Below are 20,240 nucleotides of genomic sequence, written 5' to 3' on the forward strand. Positions count from 1 at the left end.
TGAAAAATTGCGCAACACCAGAAGTACCACTTGAGAATTTAAGGACAGCAAAGGATCGAGTAGCTCTCCCAGACGGCGGACCTGATCCTCCGGGAGAAATGGAACTCCACCCAGAACTGCCATCCCCCGTATTAGTAGCACCACCTTGTCTGCGTTTCAGCCGGTTTCCTCTTATCAAGCCTTATCAAGAACCAAGGTAGCATTCAAGGGGACGGCCTGTCTCCTTGGAGTTGGATGAGACTGTCCAGCCCCACAGAGATGGCACGCTCAAAAAGCAAGAACAATGTGGGTTTCGGGAAAGCATCTTTAATGCCAGTCAGGGGTAAAACCATACTCTTGAAAACTATGAAAGTTCCCAGGCAGACTTAGAGCAAGCCAATTAAGTTGGAGTCTCTAAAACGTTTCCTTCCCACGGCCCCCACCTCTGGGTCAACCATCTGGGCCATGCCTGATGGTTTAAAGCAGAGATCAGGAACCTTTCCAGTTCAGGCACTTCTTTTTCCTGACAATAAAATAACGTTTAAAGAGAGTGGCTGAAATCTCCAGAAAATTTAGTTACTGCACCATAAAGTTCAGTGTGAAAATGTCAAAATCTTTTAGGATTTAGTGATTTCACAAGATTTCAGCTGTGGGCATTACTAGAGACTCTCATGTGGTCACAGATTACGTTACCAGCCCCCCGCATAGAATAAAGTGATTAAAAAAGATCTGGTTTTTTTCCTACTACAGCAGAAATATGCCTTCTTTCTATGATCTGATCCATTAATACAACGCAGCGCATTTATCTCCTTGACACCTCTCTCTACGAGCACCAGAAAGTTGCCAAACTGACGCAAATATGAAGGACGATTCCCTCTCTCTGTCTAGATTGCATTCTCCTTTGCACAAAGGCGGAAAATAACTCTGTTTTCCAATTTCTTCAACATATTTGCCTGGGAAAAGAAAATACTAGGTGCACCCTCGCTCCGGAGGATCTCAAGGGGAGGTTCACTTTTTCCATTTGAGCCCGGCCCCTCAGGGGAGGAGGGGGCAGAAACACTGTTCGGTGTGCAGACCAGGGAAACAGCACAAGGTACAAACCTCCTCCTTGGAAAGGCACCGGCTGCATGTTGTGCTTCAAGGGCGGTGGACACCAGCCGTCCCTTCCTCCAGCTGGTCTCCAGGTCACTTGGGAGCCCAAGAACTCCCAGGTACCGGGGCCAATAAAAACGCCACTACTCTCGCTAGCTGGGTGTCACAAAAACCCGCAGTGTCTTTTCCTCCCATCCAGAGTTTCAGATGAGGGGAAATACTCTGCAGGAGCCCAATTTTTGTTCATGGGAAATGTTCTGGAGACTGTGCAGAATCACCTAACGTTGCGGGAAGTGCCTTTGCGTGACTGTCGAGGAGGGAGGTGGACAGCAGGGCAAACCTATCAGCTGGAAAACCCACGGGAACACTACTGACCTTCAGGTACAAAATGGTTCCGTCCCGCAGCTGGATGTTGCACCGAGTGGGCAAGCATTTCCCACAACAGGAGCCAGAGGTTTTCTCCATCCTGTAATTCTGCAGGTCCAGGGATAACACCAAAGGTGAATTTTAAGCATCGATAAATACATGACATTTAATCTCATTCATCTCTGTGTTACCTCACCTTTGTTCTAGCTCCGTATTGCTTTGCAAACCTTTTTAGATGAAAATCCATACATCTTTTTACAAGCAAATTCAAGGTTGTTCCCCCCCGCCGCCCCCAGTAGTTTCTTCGTTATATGCTTTTTGCCTGCATTTCCCTTTAATAATATACACGGCAAAATCTGGAAAAAAATGGGACTATCAACGGGCCAGGATAGTATCGTGTTCACGTTAGGGAAAAACAGACTAGTTAAGTTTGCCTGAGAAGTGAGGCTGGGGCAATTGTGCGCCCGTTCCTCCGAGCCGCGCTCCCCTCCGGTGGAGCTGAGGACGCCCGATCTGCCACCCCGCCAGCACGTCCTTAAGGAGAGTGGCAGAGATTAACGTCAATGGCCCGCCTCCCGTGGGGACTTCTGATCCCAACTGAAGACATCCCACACCATCTTCCTTGACAACTAGCTATCGCAGGTAATAGTCCATGAAGGATTCTGCTCTGCTGAAACCCTTCTGCAGCAACGGCGTGGAAAACGGCCCTCGTTTCGCTGCTGTCATCGATAAACATGTGAATTGGTAATTAGCGGTGGGAGGGGGCATACTTTTATCCCTTTGTCCCCCTTCCCTTTTCATGCAGTGACTCGGACACAGGAAGCGAGGGTCTTTGATTCGGAGGAACGCCCTTCGCATCCAATCGTCTCTCCCAATAGCTGCTTCTGAGATGTTACAACGACAACAGAGGGGATCAACAGAAAACCCAGGGCTCGCTACGGTCTCCCATCATTTGCTCAACACGGGAAAGACAGCGTGGTGTACGTAGTGCTAAGATCATTGGACTAGGGCAGGAGAGACCCAGGTTCAAATCTCACTGAGTCACGGTCTCTCAGGTTAATCCGGGAATGGAATAAACACGGGATGCCTTGGGCAGCCCTGCAAAGTTCATGAGGAGATCTGAAAGTAAACAGTACAAATAAGGAAACAGTTTTTATCTTTTTCTTCTTGTTATTTTAAAAACTAAAATAGTTTTCACTTGCAGGCTTCCAGCTGCAATATCCTGTGTTTATTCAGAAATCAGAAAAAATGTCCGTGGCAGAACTAACTAAATTAATGGCATTATCAGATTAAAGCTTGATATTTTTCCCCACGGATGTCATAATCAGGGACATTTAGAAAGTTTTATGTCAACCTTCACAGCTAATATGATTTTTAATATTAAAGGTATTTACTTTTATTTCATTTTCCATCAAATATTTTGGATCAAGCATTGCGAGAAAGTAACAGTCGAGTGATGCTAGGATCTAAAACTGAAGCGGGTCTCTCTCTGCTTTGCATCCAAAATTGTGATGTTATTTGTTTTATGGTGATCTATGACCGAAAATAAAAGCAAGCAAACATTGGATCCAGGCTTCTCTCGAAAGAGGAGTTTGCAGCAGGTGGAGACCTTGAAAGCAGCAATTTTGGGATCTTTAAAGCAGCTGCATCTTTCGCCAGGCTTGTTTGGCTGCTTTGGAAGCAGCTCTGCATGTTCTACCAACTGACGTGGTGGTCATGGATGCCTGTGTGGAGACAGCCAGAGAAAAGATGCAGCTGCTGCGATGACTCAAGGTGGTGTGCTCTCTACGTGCTCTCCTATGTTCCCTTGCACCTCTTTGGAACAGCCCTCTCTGAACATAACCTGCTTAGCCACTGGGTGCCTGGGGCTTCCAAGTGGGGATGGACTCTCCGCGCTGAGATCTTTAGAAGTAAAAGAGTCCTGCTCAGTTCCTGGTGATTTCATGGACAGGCCTCTGTTCCTTTCTTGGCTACAAAAAACTTTCCAGGGTTCTTTTCAAACTCCTGGTCTGGCCTACAGCCCTGGGTTCTCTTGTGGTCTCCCATCCAAGAACTAACCAGGCCAGAGGCTGCTTACCTTCTGCCCCAGACAAGGCTAGCCAGGCACTCTCATCTGCTGAGGCCCTTTGGAAGGTAGGCATGATACCAGTATCACACACACACGAGAAACCTCCATGAGCTTCTCCCCTTCAAGCAGTAATCCATAATTTAGGGTCATGGGCACAAGTAGGTTTCAGCCTTTGCAAAATACTTGGCTTACCTCTTCCCAAATACAGGTAAGAATAAATAGTGTGGTGGTTGGGAATTTCATGTCAGCAGATTCCTGGTTGGTCTTTGTGTGAATGAAGAATTGAAATTTCCTGATCCTGGTTTGCTAAACAAATCCCATGAACAATCCATGGTTTGAAATTATACAGCTGATCGGTGAAGAGGTGTTGTTTTGTACAACCAGGAATCAATTCGTGTGAGACTAAATTCTAGATTGTTCAAAAAGGACATGGGAAAATTTGGGGAGAATGCAGGGCCTGAACCAGCCCCTGTGCGAGCAGTACTGACCTATGGTGGCACTTCCATATCCACCCCAAATTGAAGACCTTCCCCTCCAAGATGGCTTCTGCTTTCTGTAATTCCCAGGAGGCCCTTTAGTGCAGATCTAACATGTACTTCAGGGTATACAAACTGAGAGCCGGCATGGAAACCAGTGATGTTTAGAGAAACCACCATCGATTATGTCACCTGCTTGACTTTCACTGAGACAAATCATATGTTGTGTATTTCTGGGCCTTTTTAAAGAGTTCATGAAAGTAAGCGCCTTCTGACAGAGCTGTGCGTGTGAAGACCAAATGCTGCAATTTGGAAGGGATGAGAACCTTCAAAGTCTGGAGAGCTCCTGGAGCATGACGTCTCTCTCTTACCTTGGGACAAGGTTCGCAAGTAATTTTCCCACATGTCAATTTATACGTCAGATACAGCCCCTGCTGTGTGGTACACTGGCAACTGGTGCACTGATCCAGCAACATGCGTTTCCCTGGCTGAAAAAGGAGAACATGTTTGCTATGGTTAGTGATCGTGCCCATCATTAGAACCACAGAGAATGGACCATTCATTCCCACCGCACCATTTCTTGCAAAGTTAAATGCAGATACTTCCATTGGAAGAGGAGAAAAACGAGGATGCGTAGCTCAGCAGCAGTGGGTCCACCTTGAAGCAGAAGCTTCCAGGTTCGAATCCTGGGTCCCCAGGTAAGGCTGACACCCTAGTTTGCTAGACCAGTCCACCCAAGTCAGGGAGGAGGAAGCTGCAGCCCTGACTGCATTGCTGAATTGCAGCTCCTAACATCTGGCTGCTGGGAGTTATAGCTCCGTAGCATCAGAAGAGCCACTTGACTGCAGATAGCGTGTGCTAGCTATTGGCTTACATTGCTTTTTAACCCAAGAGATTTGGCTGCTCTGAATCTCCAGGATAAATTCCAATCTTCCCGGCAGAAATCACTTTCTCACACCCAAAAGTATTGTGGATTTTCACCTAATGCACTGACCTCAATGGGTTTTGAATGGTCCAAATCCAAATCTTTCTTTAAGCAATGGGCCAGAGAGTGTGACCGCCAGATGACTTTGGCCAGGCTCCACCTTACTTTTCCCCAGGAAGGTCAGGCGAAAGCTTTGCACCACCCATTATTCGCTTAACGTCACATCCAAAAATACCAGAAGAGCCTTTACCTCGCCTGTCGTCACGCCCTTTGATCTGCTCTTTTGGGTGGCAGGAAAGGACGGTGCCTCTGTCCATGGGGTGAGGGGGAAATTGAATATGTGGGTCACGTGCTGCTGCGCTGCCTCTTTTATACAGAAATTTGGGCCATGTCGTTTTCTCCGATGCAGCACAATATTTAAGCAAGACTAGGATGACAAATCCTACCAGCTGGCCAAGAGGTGATCAGTTCTGCCCACTGGCTACGCTGGAACACAAGTGACTGCTTCAAGCGGCGTAAGTCCAAGTCCTGTTTTTTGCTAACGTAATTCTATATGTATTTTTGGTATATTACATTAACCACATTCGGTCCTGAAGTATCTATTTTATTGCTATTTTATTTTTAACTTGCTCTGGTCTGTGACACTGACGACAAATTAAAAAATAAAGGGAGGGCCACAGTTTTCCCCAGCTGGCCAAGACAATATTGGGCTGAAATGATCAGTGACCTCAGTATACAAGGGAGCGTCCCATGTAGCAGTCCTCCATTTTTAAATTCACTTGTATTCGCTTCCACCCCTGGTTACGAATAACGTTACTGACAGTACTGGGCACGCAATGTGCAAAACCCGTCCCCGTTTGTTAAGTGATCCCATATTAATATCACTGGTTTCAAACTAGGCAAATGGTCCTCAATATCGCTGCTATTATAAATAGAGCACTAGTGTTCCTGCTTCCTAGCTTTTCTCAACCGACTCCAAACTGTGCAGTATATCCAGAAATATGTAAAGGAAGCCCACGGGTAGCCCGTCAGGGAAGATGGCCCCAAGAGAGGACTTGGAAAGGACCTGATGACAACCATCAAGCAAGGAGCTCCGTGGCTCTGGATTCCCCTTCTCAGGCCTGCAAAGCCCTATGTTTAAGAGGGATTTACAGATGTGGCATTTCCACAGAGGACAACCCTCTTACATTACAGCAATCTCCTCCCTAACTCAGTGGCTCAGGTTTCCAGAGAAAGCTTCCCATTTCCAAACTAGTTTGTTTGAACAGCAGTGCAGAAGTCAGCCGTTTGTTCTTTAACTCAGAATCATGTTTTAGCAGAATAATTTTGTGCATAATGTGCGTTAGCAAAATGAAACATCTGCACAGGTCGGCATGAAAATGCCACCTGGAATAAAAAAGTATCTTCTACTGGATGGGCCTGTGTGATGGAGTGGAAAGGCCAGGCTCAGGGAGATAAACATTTTCTTAGCTCACCAGAAGAGCGTGGGAGGAACAAGAGGATGAGACTGGCACCTCCCTGAGGAATTCACACTGTTGTGGCTGGAGGACTTTGGGAGATGGGGTTTGAGTCTGGGAAGATTCTTGCTAGAGGTTGTAGCTAATAAACATAGCTGGACTGAATTGGCACTGCCTCTTGGAGTTCCTTGGAGTAGGCCTGACAGCCTGGACTATAATCCCCCAGGCACAAGGGGATTACTATGACAGTGTTGGTCAACTTTTAATGAACAGATTTCTTTTTAAAGGCCTTGTCAAATACACCTTCTGACTACCGATTGGCTCCTTCAACATCTGCTGACACACTGTTGGCTGATGCATCCCCTAAACGTCCACATCGAGGCAAGGAGCGCCAGCCTCTTCCTTAAGCACTGGGCTCAGTAACAGCCTGGGAGACCAGACGACCATTGCAAGGCAAGTCCCACGTGGCAAGTCAATCCATCAATGGCTGGCCATTTCAGTGCTGTGAAATGAATGCAGTGACGCCAACCGTGGAAGGACCAAGTTGGACACTGGATACCAGGTGGAAATATAAAGGGACAGAACAAATGGTCCCATTAAGATGACGGCAGCACAGGTCTCAGACCACGGAGCCGTCAATGGATACGTTCCCGGGGGGAGAGGAAGAAAGGGGGGAACGTTTTCTTTCTTTCGGGAAACAGTTTAAGTCTGATAAGCTTAAGGGTGGTCCATATTAAGTACTCATTTCATGCAACTTATTGGAAGGAGCAAAAGCTGTTCCTATTCACTTTCTTATGAACTTTGACCGTTTTCTCTCTGCAGTCCACAGCTTGGACAGGTGCTAATTATGATATAGTAATAGGAAGAAAACAACGATGGATAAATTTATCTTGCTGTTTATTTTATATGGCACATCATGTGGCTGTTCTATTTTTCATTTCTTGACTGTAAATTAATTTTTAAAAAAAACCCCGAAAAAGGGATAGACTGTGGAATAAAAGTCTTGCTATATAAAATGACTCATATTTCCCCTACTAAATTTATAGCAGAGGATGTTGATGGGGATCTGAACTTGATTACTGATTAGAAGTTTTATTCTGTACTGTGCTATTGTTCGATAATTCTATAGGCGTGTCTGCGAAGGGGGGCAAGATCTCCAAAATGGCAGATGCGGTGTCACGATCTGAGCCCTGACCCTTCTGTACCTGCCCGAGTACGTCTGCCCCTGACTGCCAACTGGGAATCCAAATTCTCAATACGAAGGTCATTGAAAGAGGTCATCAACTGGAACCTTACCGCAAGAACTGTGCCATTCAAGATACAGCCGTTCACGGGTTCTGCAAGAGAGATGTTGTGTTTATTAGCCTCCAGATCTTCCATAGGACTGTTAAATGCTCAAGAGCGACTGCATTTTTCATGCTTTTTCTGCTCTCTTCCTTGGATGCTCCTTTTTCCTTTGGGCAACTCTTGCTTCCCATTTAGAAGCAATCCAGCCTTTGAAACACTTGGTAGTTCCTCACCCAATTCATTCAATTTCCCCAGTTTTCTTGACTTTCAGGACTGCTCAAGCCACTCCAGTCAGGTGGAGAGAGACAACGGTGGTTCAGGGGCCGTGGCAGGAGCCACCGCTGGGTCTTGTGCAGCACGTTCTGCAAGCGTTTGAAGGGCTTCAAAAACCAACAAGTCCAGAGAAGCGGGTTCACTTCTTCCAAGTTTAGATTGCAGAAATAGTCAACCATCTGCAACCACCACAACAAAAGCCCGTTTAACTTTTAAGAGGAGGCAGCAGCGAATGAGGAAAGGAGTTACGTGGCTTTTTACAGGCCACAGTAGCTTTACCAATCTCCTCAAAATGAGTCCTGATTTTCGGTGCTAGCTCTACCCAGAGCCCAAGTAACGTTCCAGAGCCCCTGTGGAACCACTCGATGACTTCCACCACCTGGCACCTTTATTGTTGCGCCAGTTCCAGGAATGGGGAGATTAATGCTTCCCGGAAGACAGCAACGTCTTTAATTTACCTATGCATGGCATGGGGCTTGTCATCAAACTGGAAAGGACCAGTTCATCAAGAAGAACCAGCGTGACCAAACCGAGATCCATTTGCCTTAGGAACTTCTTTCCAACGGTATAAACAGGGTACTTTTGGTAAGCCAAGGAGCGTTCCCCCGTTGCTTGATCAGAATAGATTCAGGTGTGCATGCCCTGGCTTGGCTGTCAGCACCAAGAGCCCATCGCAGGCAATCTGTTCCCAGCTCTTCAGCTCGAAAGAGGAGCTGCCTGGCCCTGGGGTGGGGTGGAGGTGCATGCTTTTAGGAAGCCAGAAGCACCCAGGAATGTTTTAGGGAGGGATGGCTTTAAACAAGAAACCAGAGCATACACTTACTCCTGATCTCTTTGCTAAATACTTTATAAAAGTGCTAGACTTGAGGGGAACTTTCTTTAACTGACATTTCAGCTTCCCATATGAACTGGAAGTCCAGGATGTTTTGTTTTGGGTTTATTTTTTGAAGTTTGCAGATGTGTTCTTCTGCAAAATTAAGAAGCTTTTTGATGATACAAAACCCCCTTCTTTTTTGAGTAACCCACTTTTGTTTCAAACTGCAAACAGGGGTCCTATGAAAAGGAAGTGGGGAGCGCGCCACAATGTTCCAGGGTGGAAAAAGGCTGTATCAGGCTAACCCCCCCCCCATTCATTCCCTTGCTGTCAGTATTCTGTATCCCACCCCAAAACAGCTGCACCAGCCATTACCCACCCCGCCCAACAGATTTCAGAGGGGGGTGGGCCAGGATCCAAAGTGGACGGAGTACATGTGAGTCTGTCTTTTCCCTAACAGTCATAAATTTGGGGACAGAAGGTGGGGAGAGGACCATGGGAGCTTAGCAACATGGCAGCTGCTGGAGGGGGATCCTGCACTGGACCCGAGCCACATTTTTGATTGTAAAGGCCAGACTGTTCGACATGTTCAGCTCTCAAAGGGGGTGGGGGGGGGAGGATTCCTCTTCTTAAGAGGTTTCGTTACCTGAAGTTATTTCTGCTACTTGTCCCCCCGCCCCACCCCATATTTCCCTCTTGTGAGGCTATGGTGGCATTTTGCCCACGCAAGGATCCGCATGCATTCCTTGGCTTTCCTAATAAAGAAAACAATGACCTTCAGCCCTCCATCGATTCATCTAGCTGTTTTAAATTATCATCTACAGCTGTGTTTCCCAACCTGGGAACATCCAGTTCCCACAATTCTTTAACCAGGTGGACAATTGCTGAGAATTCTGGGAATTCAAGTCTTCAGCTCCAGAAGTTGCCAAGGCTGGAAAATGCTGATCTAAATAAATGCCACTGCAATAGCCTACAGCAGCAAAAATAAATACGGTCTTTTCCAAACCTGTCTCACAAGCAACTGAACGACTTCTGTAGGGTCATGCCTAAGGTTTCACATTTAAATTTGATTGCAAACTTCTCAAGACGGTACAAGAAGGTATTTCTTATGGTTGGGCCACCCCTTACCACAGCTACAGGAAGGGCAGCACCCAGACTTCTGTTTACAACGCAGCTCTGTTGCAAACGGACAACTGATGGGCTCCCTCGGTTGGCATGAGACGTTCCTGGCCTGAATAAAGACTTCCTCATTCACACGGACACATTTTTTGATGATGCAGGGATCAGATGGAGACGGCCACTCAGAGCCAACCTAGGAATGTGAGACAACGGAAGGGTTAGGCAGTACGAAGACCACCCCTCTCTTTGTAAGTCACTCAGGGAAGAGATGTGCGTGCTTTTTCCCCTGAAAGAAAGCAGAACATGACTTTCCTCACCTCTAAGGAAGAGCAGAGCCTAAGATTAGAAGTAAACAGCCTCCCATATCATATATTTAGCAAATCTCTTCCAGTTAAAAGTTTTGAAGATTTGGGGGAAAACTGGAAAGCGATTGCAGTAGTTCTCTTCCATTCTGCTGCAGTGTGGAAGAATAATATCCAGTCAATGCCAGGTGGCTATTCTCTGCCAGAACCTGGCCTGTATGGCTCTACTAGTTCCTTAGAGCTCTTGGTGGCTTCTGGTATCCCTGGATCAACAGCGGGAAAGCAGAGAATACAAAGATGGGAGGAGAGGGTTGGAGGGACCTCTAAGAAAATGCCTTGCCTGTGGGTGACCCCTCTCCTGTTCCATTTCACAGAGGAGAAGTCCAGGCAGTCTTGAACTTACTCCAGGGAGACAATGAGCTCCTCTGATAGGGAGGACTCTCTTCTTCCAGTCCATGGAAGAGGATCAGAAAGGGAAAGGAAAAATAGTGCGAGTCCCTGACTGAATGCACAAACGATGTCATGATGGGCCTTGATTTCAGCTGAGCGCCTGATCAAGCCGCTCCTGAAATTCTGAGCACAGCCCCTCCAACGTTTAACTCTGGAGGGCTGCTGCACCCTGAACACCTGAAATGTTGTTGAAGCAAAGCGGTCCTTGAAGCTCTGCGCAGCTCTCTCGATTCACGGCTTAAGTGTTTCCTTCCAACCAGTCTTCACAAGAAGGGAAACGGCACTCTGTTGTCTGCACGAGAAAAGCAGACGCCCCCATCCTCCTTCACAACTATGCCTTACGTTATGCCAAGTGACGTCTTCATCTCCTCGAGACCAGCGTGACGTATCTTCACACATAGTTCTGAGACATCTTCCACAGCATGCCCCTTCTTTGTTGACGTATCTATATCCCTGGAAAATATGAAACAAACAAACAAAATCAAACATGTATAACTTTTCTTGTATAATGTATTATACATTAAATCATTGGCATGTTCTGTACGTATGTTAATAGCCTGCCCGATAAGAAAAGTTACCTGCGCTGATTAAAAGCTCAAAGAACCTACAGACAACAAAATACAATAAAATTAGCCCAATGAATCAGAAATTCTTCAACCAGAGGTTGTCTGGATGGGATCATGGCCTTGTAAAGAACAGCAAAAATACGCTCGGTAAGAAATCAGCAGGTAGCCACAGCCATTAGCATGGGCGCCCCAAAGGACACCTGCTACTACCTCAAATGCACTGTGTGATTCGTAGCCTTGAAAATCCAAGCTGCCTCCCCTCTTCCTCGTGGCCCAGTTATGGGGCGACCTTCCCCAGAGGCAAGTGTGACACCTCCGTGGGGGAAACTAAATACTTTCCCAGGCAATCTTAAAATCTGTTAGTGCTTATTAAATTGTTTGCTGCACTAACATTGTTGCTCGCTGCCTTTACTCTGGTGGTTTTATTCTATTTCAGACTTCACAGTTCTGTTTTACGGTTTTAAATTATTGCTGTAAGCCACCCAGAGAACGGTGGTATTTAGAGGAATATAAATATTATAAGCTATGGCAAAATTGCTCTGCTCTGTCTTAATTAGAAGCACAAGGAAGTTCATCCATAGCTTTACTTTAAAACAATTAAGGGTTTTTTTTAAAATCGTGAACTTTACTTATTTATGCCGCCCACTTTGCAAGGCTTTGTCAGTTGCAAAAAATGAGACGAAAATTGCATGGACCTGATCATGACAGATATCCGCAACTCAGGCCTCTTGTGGCAAACCTACCCCCACAAAACACACAGCGTGGCTAGTCAAAGAGCAAATCTGGGGGGAAGCAATTGAAGACAGCTACTGCAGTAGAAGTTTTCCAAAAGTACTTTCCACTTCTGTAAAATGCAAATCTCCAATCTTGGGGGGGGAAGAACAAAGTGGAAAGGGCACAGGAGCGTCCCTTAATAGTCCAGGAACAGCATAAGCTCCTGAAAACCTTCCTCAGGATCCACCCTTGTGAGAAATACGGCGCGTGGGTAGGAGAAACCAAGCCTCCTCCGTTTTAGGGGCAAAGCACCGGAACGCTCTCTCCTGGGCCGTCCCTCCCAACAGAATCAAAATAGACTCGAACAGTTAATTCTGAATTTCATGGATGGAAAGTTGGGGAGTGACCCTGAAGACCATCTAGTCCAGCTAACCTGCCCAGGGTTGGAACCCACTATTACAGCATCCCCACACTGAATGCTTAGAGGTCTGCTACGTCTATGGGGAAAGGAAGAAAGAAGATCTGCTCCAAGCTCACCACAAAGCAGCCGCGTTTAGAATGCCCCGGTGGGAGGCTTCTTGGGGCCCTGTGCTCGAGCCAATCAACGTCCGAATCGTCTTAAAGGCTTTGTATACTTTAGGAACAAAACCCTTGAAATGTCTCAAGAGGTTTGCCATAGAGAGCAATCAGATGGGAAAGCCACACTCGTGACCTTTCATTTCCTGTTCTAATTTGGCGTAGCGGTGAAAGTGTTAGACAGGCACTGGGAAGCCCCGGGTTCGAGTCAACCTGCAGCCACAGAAGCTCCCTGGGGGACTAAGGAGACTCTTTCCCAGTCCAACCTGTGTGACAGGACTGTGGTTCTGGGGAAAAGTAGGAGGAGGGAGTGTTACGTATGTGATCTTGAGCAAAAGCTGGGATATAAATTTAACCAGCTAAACAAATAAATCCCACGGAACAAAAGTAGTCCATGCTGAATGCTACCTACCACCCAATCTATAAATAATTGATCAAGAGAATGGCTTTTATCCTTTTCTTAAAAAATAAGTTTTAACAGCAGCAAAAATGATACTTTACTGTCTGTAAATCAACAAAGCAATATACTGTTTGCTTTTGCAGTTGGACAACTTAACAGCATAGCGATAAAACTCTGCAGTTTTCATTCAGCGACTTGCCTGTAAATGAAACCTAAAATACACAGCAGCACACAGGAAAAGAACTTCAGGCTGCATCTTATAGCAAATAAACTAATTAACCAGTCGAGTGACAGCTTTTGCTTTATGTCCCAAATCTCAGCCTCTGAGCATGTGCTTAATGGATTCTCCCTCTCCTTTTCTCTGTCCTGCGATCAACTGGGTCCCGTTAAAGACAGCAGCGATGGAAACTCTGCTGCTGTTTCATTGGGTAATGTTTCTCTAACTGGAATGATTTTAGAAGAGCAGCAGATCACAGGATACCAGAATACTCCAGTCCATTTGAAAGAAGTCACCCCTGTTTGACTCAAGCTCAGGGGAAATACAGACTGCTGGGTTCCTGGTGTTCTCCTGCCGATGTTTCATTACCAGCCTAGGTAGCATCATCAGTGTGCTGAATATGTTACCCAGCTGGTAATGCAACATCTGCAGGAAAACAATCATTCATTCATTCATTCATTCATTCATTCATTCATTCATTCATTCATTCATTCATTCCATTTGTATCCTGCCCATCTTCCCCAGCGGGTGACTCTGGGCGGCTCAATCAGATAACATCAAGAACATCAAGAACCCAACAGTTATTGATAACAATTGGGTTATCAATTATCAATCAGATAACAATCAGATAACATCAAAAACCCACCGGTTCACTCCAGGGCTACGCGCATTTTCTACTAGACTGTTGTCCCAAGCTTTAACATCACTTTGAAACATGGGTCCTTCTGTTCCCAGCTTGGGACTGTCAATATAGCCATTCTGGGTTTGGAACACTTTTCACACCTGTGGCATTTAGCTGAGTGGCTGCTGTGGTTGTATACATACATCTTTATTTTCTCATGTTTTATGCTCTGTTTTTATTACTGACATTAAAGGCAAAAGAGTTGCTGTATACAATCTGAAGAGAAACTGAGTACTGATACTTGTTTTCTAATGTTTATATTTGTAAGCCAGTTTGGGCGCCATGCTATAGAATACCAAGTATAAATCTATAAAATTTTTAAAAATGTACATTTAAGGCATCTTGACCATTCTGACATTTATTGAAAACTTTAAGATAGTTTCCACTGACTTCCCGAATCTTACCAATTAGCTGTAGATTAACATTTTTCCTTATCATCACACTCTCAAATAGGTAATTAAATAATTTTAGTTAATTAACTATCAACGCTTAAGTGAACAGAATTTTAATCTATTGATTAAACATGTTTAAAAATTATTTGGATTCAGTCCAATATATCAATTATATTGCATTAAATAAAAACGTGAAAAAATGTGCCACTTAACAAAGCTACCTCTGATCCTGGACAGGAAGGTCGTCTTCAAAAGGGAATGCCTCAGAAGTGAATGCTTTTAGCTATTGTACCCAAAGTGGCCACTTAATCCCTTATTTGATTACCCCTTGCAGCATTTACCCATCCATCCATCCATCCATCCATCCACCCACCCACCCAAAACACACAAAATGTTCTTATTATTCCTTTGGAGGGATATCCCACTTTTCCCCAGAGCCTCAAGTCCTTCCTGATGTTACAATAAATGCATCCTGTTCTGCACGGGCGCCTCGTTCCTTGGGAAATCAGCAGCAACAGTGGCACCTGCTGGCAGGTGAACTTCATCACGGACAAGGCAGAGTCCTGTCCAGCAAGGCCAGGTCAGCGTAGATGAGGAAAGTCAAATCAAGGCAAAGCCCAGCTGCCAACCTTTGGGGCAGCCCCAGTGGGAAGGTGCCCGAGGGTTCCCACAACTACTTTTGCAGGGTGCAAAGAACTTCTCAGGCTTTGGAAGAGAATTGTCCCGCAAACCCTATTCCCTCCAAGGAGCTGCTAGGTCCTCAAAGGGCTGCATTGGTCCATCCTTTCCTTAGGAAGGAATCTTCACAATGGCTTCCCCCAAACACCATCCTCTGGCCTGGACGATTTTGAGGTAGATATCCCCGCTCCTTGTCCAGCTTTGCCATTTAATGTGCACCGAAGCCTGAAATCCAGAACTTCATCTACCTTTACATGACCGATTTATCTGACGCAGTAGCGATAGCTAAGACCACATTTATGCAAAAATAAGACCATCATACTTTGCATCAAAAACTGCCAAGCCTTCATCTGGTCAACATTTCTTCCCTTCTGCAACATGGACAGAGCAGCAGTGAGCTCTCCGCCATGCCATGTGCTCCCAGGGTTGGGCATGGAAGTATCTTGCAGAACAGTCGCGGTGCTGACTGTTTCATGATCTAAAGCCTTCAGCATCTTGAAATATGGCCCTTAAAAATAATATTTTCATATGCTCTTAAAATCCTACCTTCCTGAAAATTTTTATGGATTCTAATAATAAGCCCTTTTACGCTCATGTTGAACACATGGGGAAGAACAAACTTTGCCACTTCAAAAGAAAGCCGTCAGCGTGAAATATTACTGATTGTGCTCGGATTTTACGATCAACTTCAGCATCACCAAAAAGGCAAGGTTTCTGACTTCCCTATATTGCACAGTATTTGCCAGTTAAGTATGATTAAAAGGTGTACACCTGTAATTCAGGAAAAGAACTATTTATATTGGTCATATCAACAGCACTTCAGGCTGGCTGGGGAATTCTGGGAGTTGAAGTCCACCCGTCTTAAAGTTGCCAAGGGTGAGGAGCCCTGCTTTAAAGGACTGGACATGAAGTTTTCGATAGCTTACCAGCAGCAGAGTGTTTGATAAATCAGTTCTTGATGGTTTGCAGAATTTACCTAATTTAGCACATCCCCCAGAAATAGACTAACTGCCCACTTTGTGATTTCCTTTTCTTCCAAAAGGCCTTTCACAAGAATGTGCAGGCACTGAAGGGGAGAGGGCTCAAAACCTGAGGGACCGTCTCACCCACATTACATCGACCCGTCCCACCCGGTCTGGCGGAGAGGGCACGTTGCGGATCCCGTCAGTGAGAGAGGGTGGACTGGCGGGTCCCAGGAGGAGACCCTTCTCCGCCGTTGCCCGTGCCCTATGGAATACTCTCCCCCCAGAGGTGAGGCGGCCCCCCTCCCAATTTTTCAGTGGGAATTGAAGACTTGGCCCTGCCAACTTGCGTGGGGCGAGGAAAGATACATCGACCCTGGGGATGGCTGGCGCCCCGAGTTTATTAACACCTAATTCATTAACATCAGCCTTTTGGAAGTATCATATAGGAAGTTTGTTTTTTAGCATATCTTAATTAATTAATTAATTAATTAATATCTATTTTAATTAATGTTTTATTCTGTTTTTGCTGTAAAGTGCCCAGAGTCACTCCACAGTGAGATGGGTGGTGACAAATTTGAAATATCCATCAATCCATCAATCCATCAATCCATCAATCTGGGTTGTGGATGACCTGCCCATCTCCTGAGCTGCACATACTGACCTGGGAGTTCTGAAAGGAAACTGTACCTGATGAATGACGGAGCTTTGCGTGTGCCTGCAGACCCATCTTCACCTCTGTCCCAGATGAGCCAGAAAGCTGGGTTTGCATTCAGGAGAATGCGATTGTGGCTGACCTTCATATATTTCTTCACTCAGTGTGAGAAAATTAGAAAGAACAAGGGGTGAAGAGCTGTTCTAGGGTTTAGGGGTGAAGCTGGGAGCGTGGAGAAAGATTGTGTGGTTTTGAGCTCAGCTGGACTTCTAATTACCTCAGCATCTACTCAGATTATGGGGTGCTGCAGTGGTAACTCAGCTCATTTTCAGAAGTTTTGAACGGGGCACGTTGTGAAGCGATCAGAGAATCGCTTCTCTGCCCGGAAGACCCACACCAGCAATCAGAGAATCCTTTGGCTATGGTTTCAGCATTATCCATGCACACTATTTGTAAAAGTATTGTGCAAAATAAGTCCAGAGCTTCCATGAAAAGCAATGTCCTGGGGGAAGAGAGAAGTCATGGCTTTCCCATCTTCCTTGCTCTCCCTTGTCCTAGGGACCTGCTCCTGGAAGGAAAGAGGACTCCTTGGTCCATGGGAAGTGACTTTTCTCCTCTGGGTCTCCAGGCGCCCTGCACTCCTAGGAGGAGAAGAGCTATGACAGAGGGCCAGGGGGTCACCGACATTCTCCTGGTGGCTCTGCTTCTTTCCTTCTCTCCTGCCTCTTCGTGTTTGAACCAAAGTACCTTCATGGGTTAAATGACAACTCTGTCCGACACTGAAATTATTAACACTGTTGATAGTCTAGCTGATATTACTGGCACTGGATATTTTTTATCTATCTTAACTGAATAATCTTAAATACTCTTTATATGTTTTGCACCTGAACGCCACCTCAGAGATGCTTTGAAACGAACTGGTTCTGAAATGCAACTTTCCTACACCCTCCTCTGCTTGTAGAGGGACGAGCTTCTAGGTGGACCTCTGATCCCTTTAGGATCCTGAGGAGCAAGACAGGCGTCAAGGGTAAGATTTCATCTTGCAAAGTTTCCATAGTTACGGACCATAATGATTACCTGGAGCAAAATGCACAGTGAATTTACACAAATGGTAAAAATGTGTCATTACCTCAACCATTGCCAACTTTTGTGCTAATTGTTAAAAACTGGATGTTGGAGAGTGGTCACAGCATCCTTCCACCAAAGAAGACCTTTTCTCACTGTTCCTTGGAGTTCTGAGCTAAACTCGTATTTAATCCAACCTGACACCTGCACAGCATCTGTGTACTCACCTGGGCTTTCTGGACATTTTTTCCCCTCAGGGATTCCATCACACGCTGCACTTCCTAATTTTTTCATGCTGTACTTTAACTACTCCAAAGTTCAAAAAGCTGTTGTGTGGCTTGGATCAAAACTTGTTTTGAAATGGAAAATGGAGTGGGAGACGGCATTTTTTCCTGTAACTATCCCCCTTGTAAAAATTCCCTCTTACTTTGAAGAAAAAAGATGTTTAAACTGGCGGTGGGTATTTGGAAAGTCTACAAATGTATTACCAGATCAACTCCTATCATAAAGCAAGAGATCAGTTCTTACATTTTGTTGGGGCAAGGTATTCAAAATTGAAAAAAATGGTGTAAATCAACATTTTTTTTAACTACTTGCTGGATCACACACACACACAACACACAACTGAACTGGCAACTGGCCTTGAATACAACAACAGAAGCTAAACTAAAATTGGTTCATTATATTCAGTCAAGCTGTCAATATCATATTTTATAACCTGCCCAGTAGCCTTTTAAATAGCACTATTTTGCGATTATTTTACCACACAGCTGAGGAATTAAGCAGGCCTAATTCTTTTTCTACAGTTTGGTCTGAAGGGGAATTAAACCATGGAAAAATACTTAAGCTAAGAAGAAGAAGAAACTATGGAAGAAAATTTCCCACGCCCAGGCTAATCTCTGACTTCTGCTGCTGGTGTGTTTGTTATCAAATGGGAACCACTACTGGAATTGAGGGACCCCGTCTGTCTAAAGCTACAGCCTGCAAGAGGAACCCAGAATGCTTAGAATCCTTGAGGACACTCTTGAAAGATGTCACCGTCTTTCTAGAGCTAAAACTTTTTTTAAAAAAAGTATTACTTTAGAAGTGGTGGCATTTTCAGGACAATGGAATCTTAGCTGTTCTCTTCCCACCCTTGAAGTCCGACATCTGTTCAGTCTTTACACCACGGTTCCAACTGAACTTAGATCCCAGCTCACCAGCTTCAGCCCTTGGGGCAAAGCTCCAAAATATGGGTGCTCAAAATGACTGTCCTACCCTTGGAACATTTTGATCTAAGAATGTTTTGCACATTCCTAAACTGCTCATTCATGAAGTAGCATCTCTATACCTATAAGAAATTTGAAGACACCTTATTGTGGGTGTCACCATCTCCTGCATCTTCACATCACAGCAACATCTAGAAGATGAACTGAAGCTACCTCCACAACGGAGGAAATGCTTCTTGACCATTTTATTGATGCAAGAACTTCATTATTCCTGAAAACCTTTCCCGTAGAAGATTTCTCACAGGTTGAAGAGACCACATGCCACCGAAGTCTTTCTGGACTAGTATTCTTCTAAACCGAAGGCTAATAAAAGTTACTTCTTTCAGACAAGGACTCAAAAATGCCTTCCCAAGTTGCCCAGTTTTTGCTACCATTGGTACAATACACCGCACCATTATTAATAAGTAAATGGACACTCATTTCTTATGAATTCTTATAAATACTATCGTGAATTGTTATAAATACTGTTTTATTTTACTATATATGTTATTCATTATTTTAGATCCTATTATACTTATTGTTTTTCTGTTATATATATAGAAGTATGTAACAGATCTACTACTAGATATTTTATTGTATCTGGCCTTGAGCCTGTAATAAACTGATTTGATCTGAAATGGAAAAAAGTTACTGTTTGCTGAAGGCAGGAGAACTAGCTACAGAAGAAGAGATGTCTCCATTCTGTGGTAAGTAAACATTAAGTCTCCCTGGAGCTATGCTTGACTTGCCATGACACATGGCTATGTTTATGCGGTTTTCTTAGCAACTCTATGGATTCCCCAGCCCTAGGATGTCCTGGTCTCCAAGGACTAACCAGTTCTTTGAAGACCATCCAAGGTGCAGGTCTAGGTGCTTCCACCTGCTGTTACCATGCAAGAGTCCGGCTAGATAAAAATCCCTATTCTAAGCAACATCTGGAAACTTTACATACCGGTGGGCAGGTCTTGCTGCATTCCTTCTCGAGACACTCTATAATTTGGAGTCCTGTAACAGCATCTTTCATGTCCGTGCAAGAACACTCCTTACAGCCTTCCTCCCAAGTCATCCCAAGAGGATAGACAACATTGTGGTGGACACACACCTGCCAAGAATGAGAAATGGTTTCATTTCCTTGGCTTCTGGGGCGATCCTTGAATTGTTATGGTACCTCTGCAATAATGGCTATGACTTAAAATATACTCAGTTTAGATATGCTAATACTGCCCATCTCTGGGAAACAACCTTTTAAAAAGCTTTTCCTAAGGACTTTGATGTTCACTCTGTTATATGATTCTCACTGGTATGCCTTACAAAATGACCAGACAAGTTCGTGGCCTTTAGGAAACCTCCATATTCAGAAGTATTCCTCATCATGTGCTCAGGGTACAACGTTCTGGCTTCCCACTTTGAGGAAAGGGGGATCTGATCCAATAAGGCAGTTTGTTATGAGTTCAGAGAGGTGGGCAGCATGAATAGAC

General features: G+C 44.9%; 1 protein-coding gene across 2 annotated transcripts in view; it reads right to left on the reverse strand.

Annotated features, from left to right (window-relative positions):
* Positions 1–20,240, reverse strand: part of VWF (von Willebrand factor) — a 139,974-nt gene that overhangs the window by 12,354 nt on the left and 107,380 nt on the right. For both annotated transcript variants that reach the window (XM_088145230.1, XM_088145182.1), the window contains exons 43-48: positions 19,715–19,864; positions 10,951–11,061; positions 9,866–10,049; positions 7,660–7,700; positions 4,353–4,469; positions 1,447–1,545 (exon numbers count right to left, since the gene is read on the reverse strand). In XM_088145230.1, coding sequence (XP_088001356.1) covers positions 1,447–1,545; positions 4,353–4,469; positions 7,660–7,700; positions 9,866–10,049; positions 10,951–11,061; positions 19,715–19,864 — 702 coding nt within the window. The remainder of the gene's footprint in view (positions 1–1,446; positions 1,546–4,352; positions 4,470–7,659; positions 7,701–9,865; positions 10,050–10,950; positions 11,062–19,714; positions 19,865–20,240) is intronic.

Source organism: Python bivittatus, unplaced genomic scaffold, assembly GCF_059951505.1.
Source record: "Python bivittatus isolate LINGU-HERP-01145 unplaced genomic scaffold, Pbiv_v1 ctg000010_np1212, whole genome shotgun sequence".
Classification (NCBI taxonomy): Eukaryota; Metazoa; Chordata; class Lepidosauria; order Squamata; family Pythonidae; genus Python; species Python bivittatus.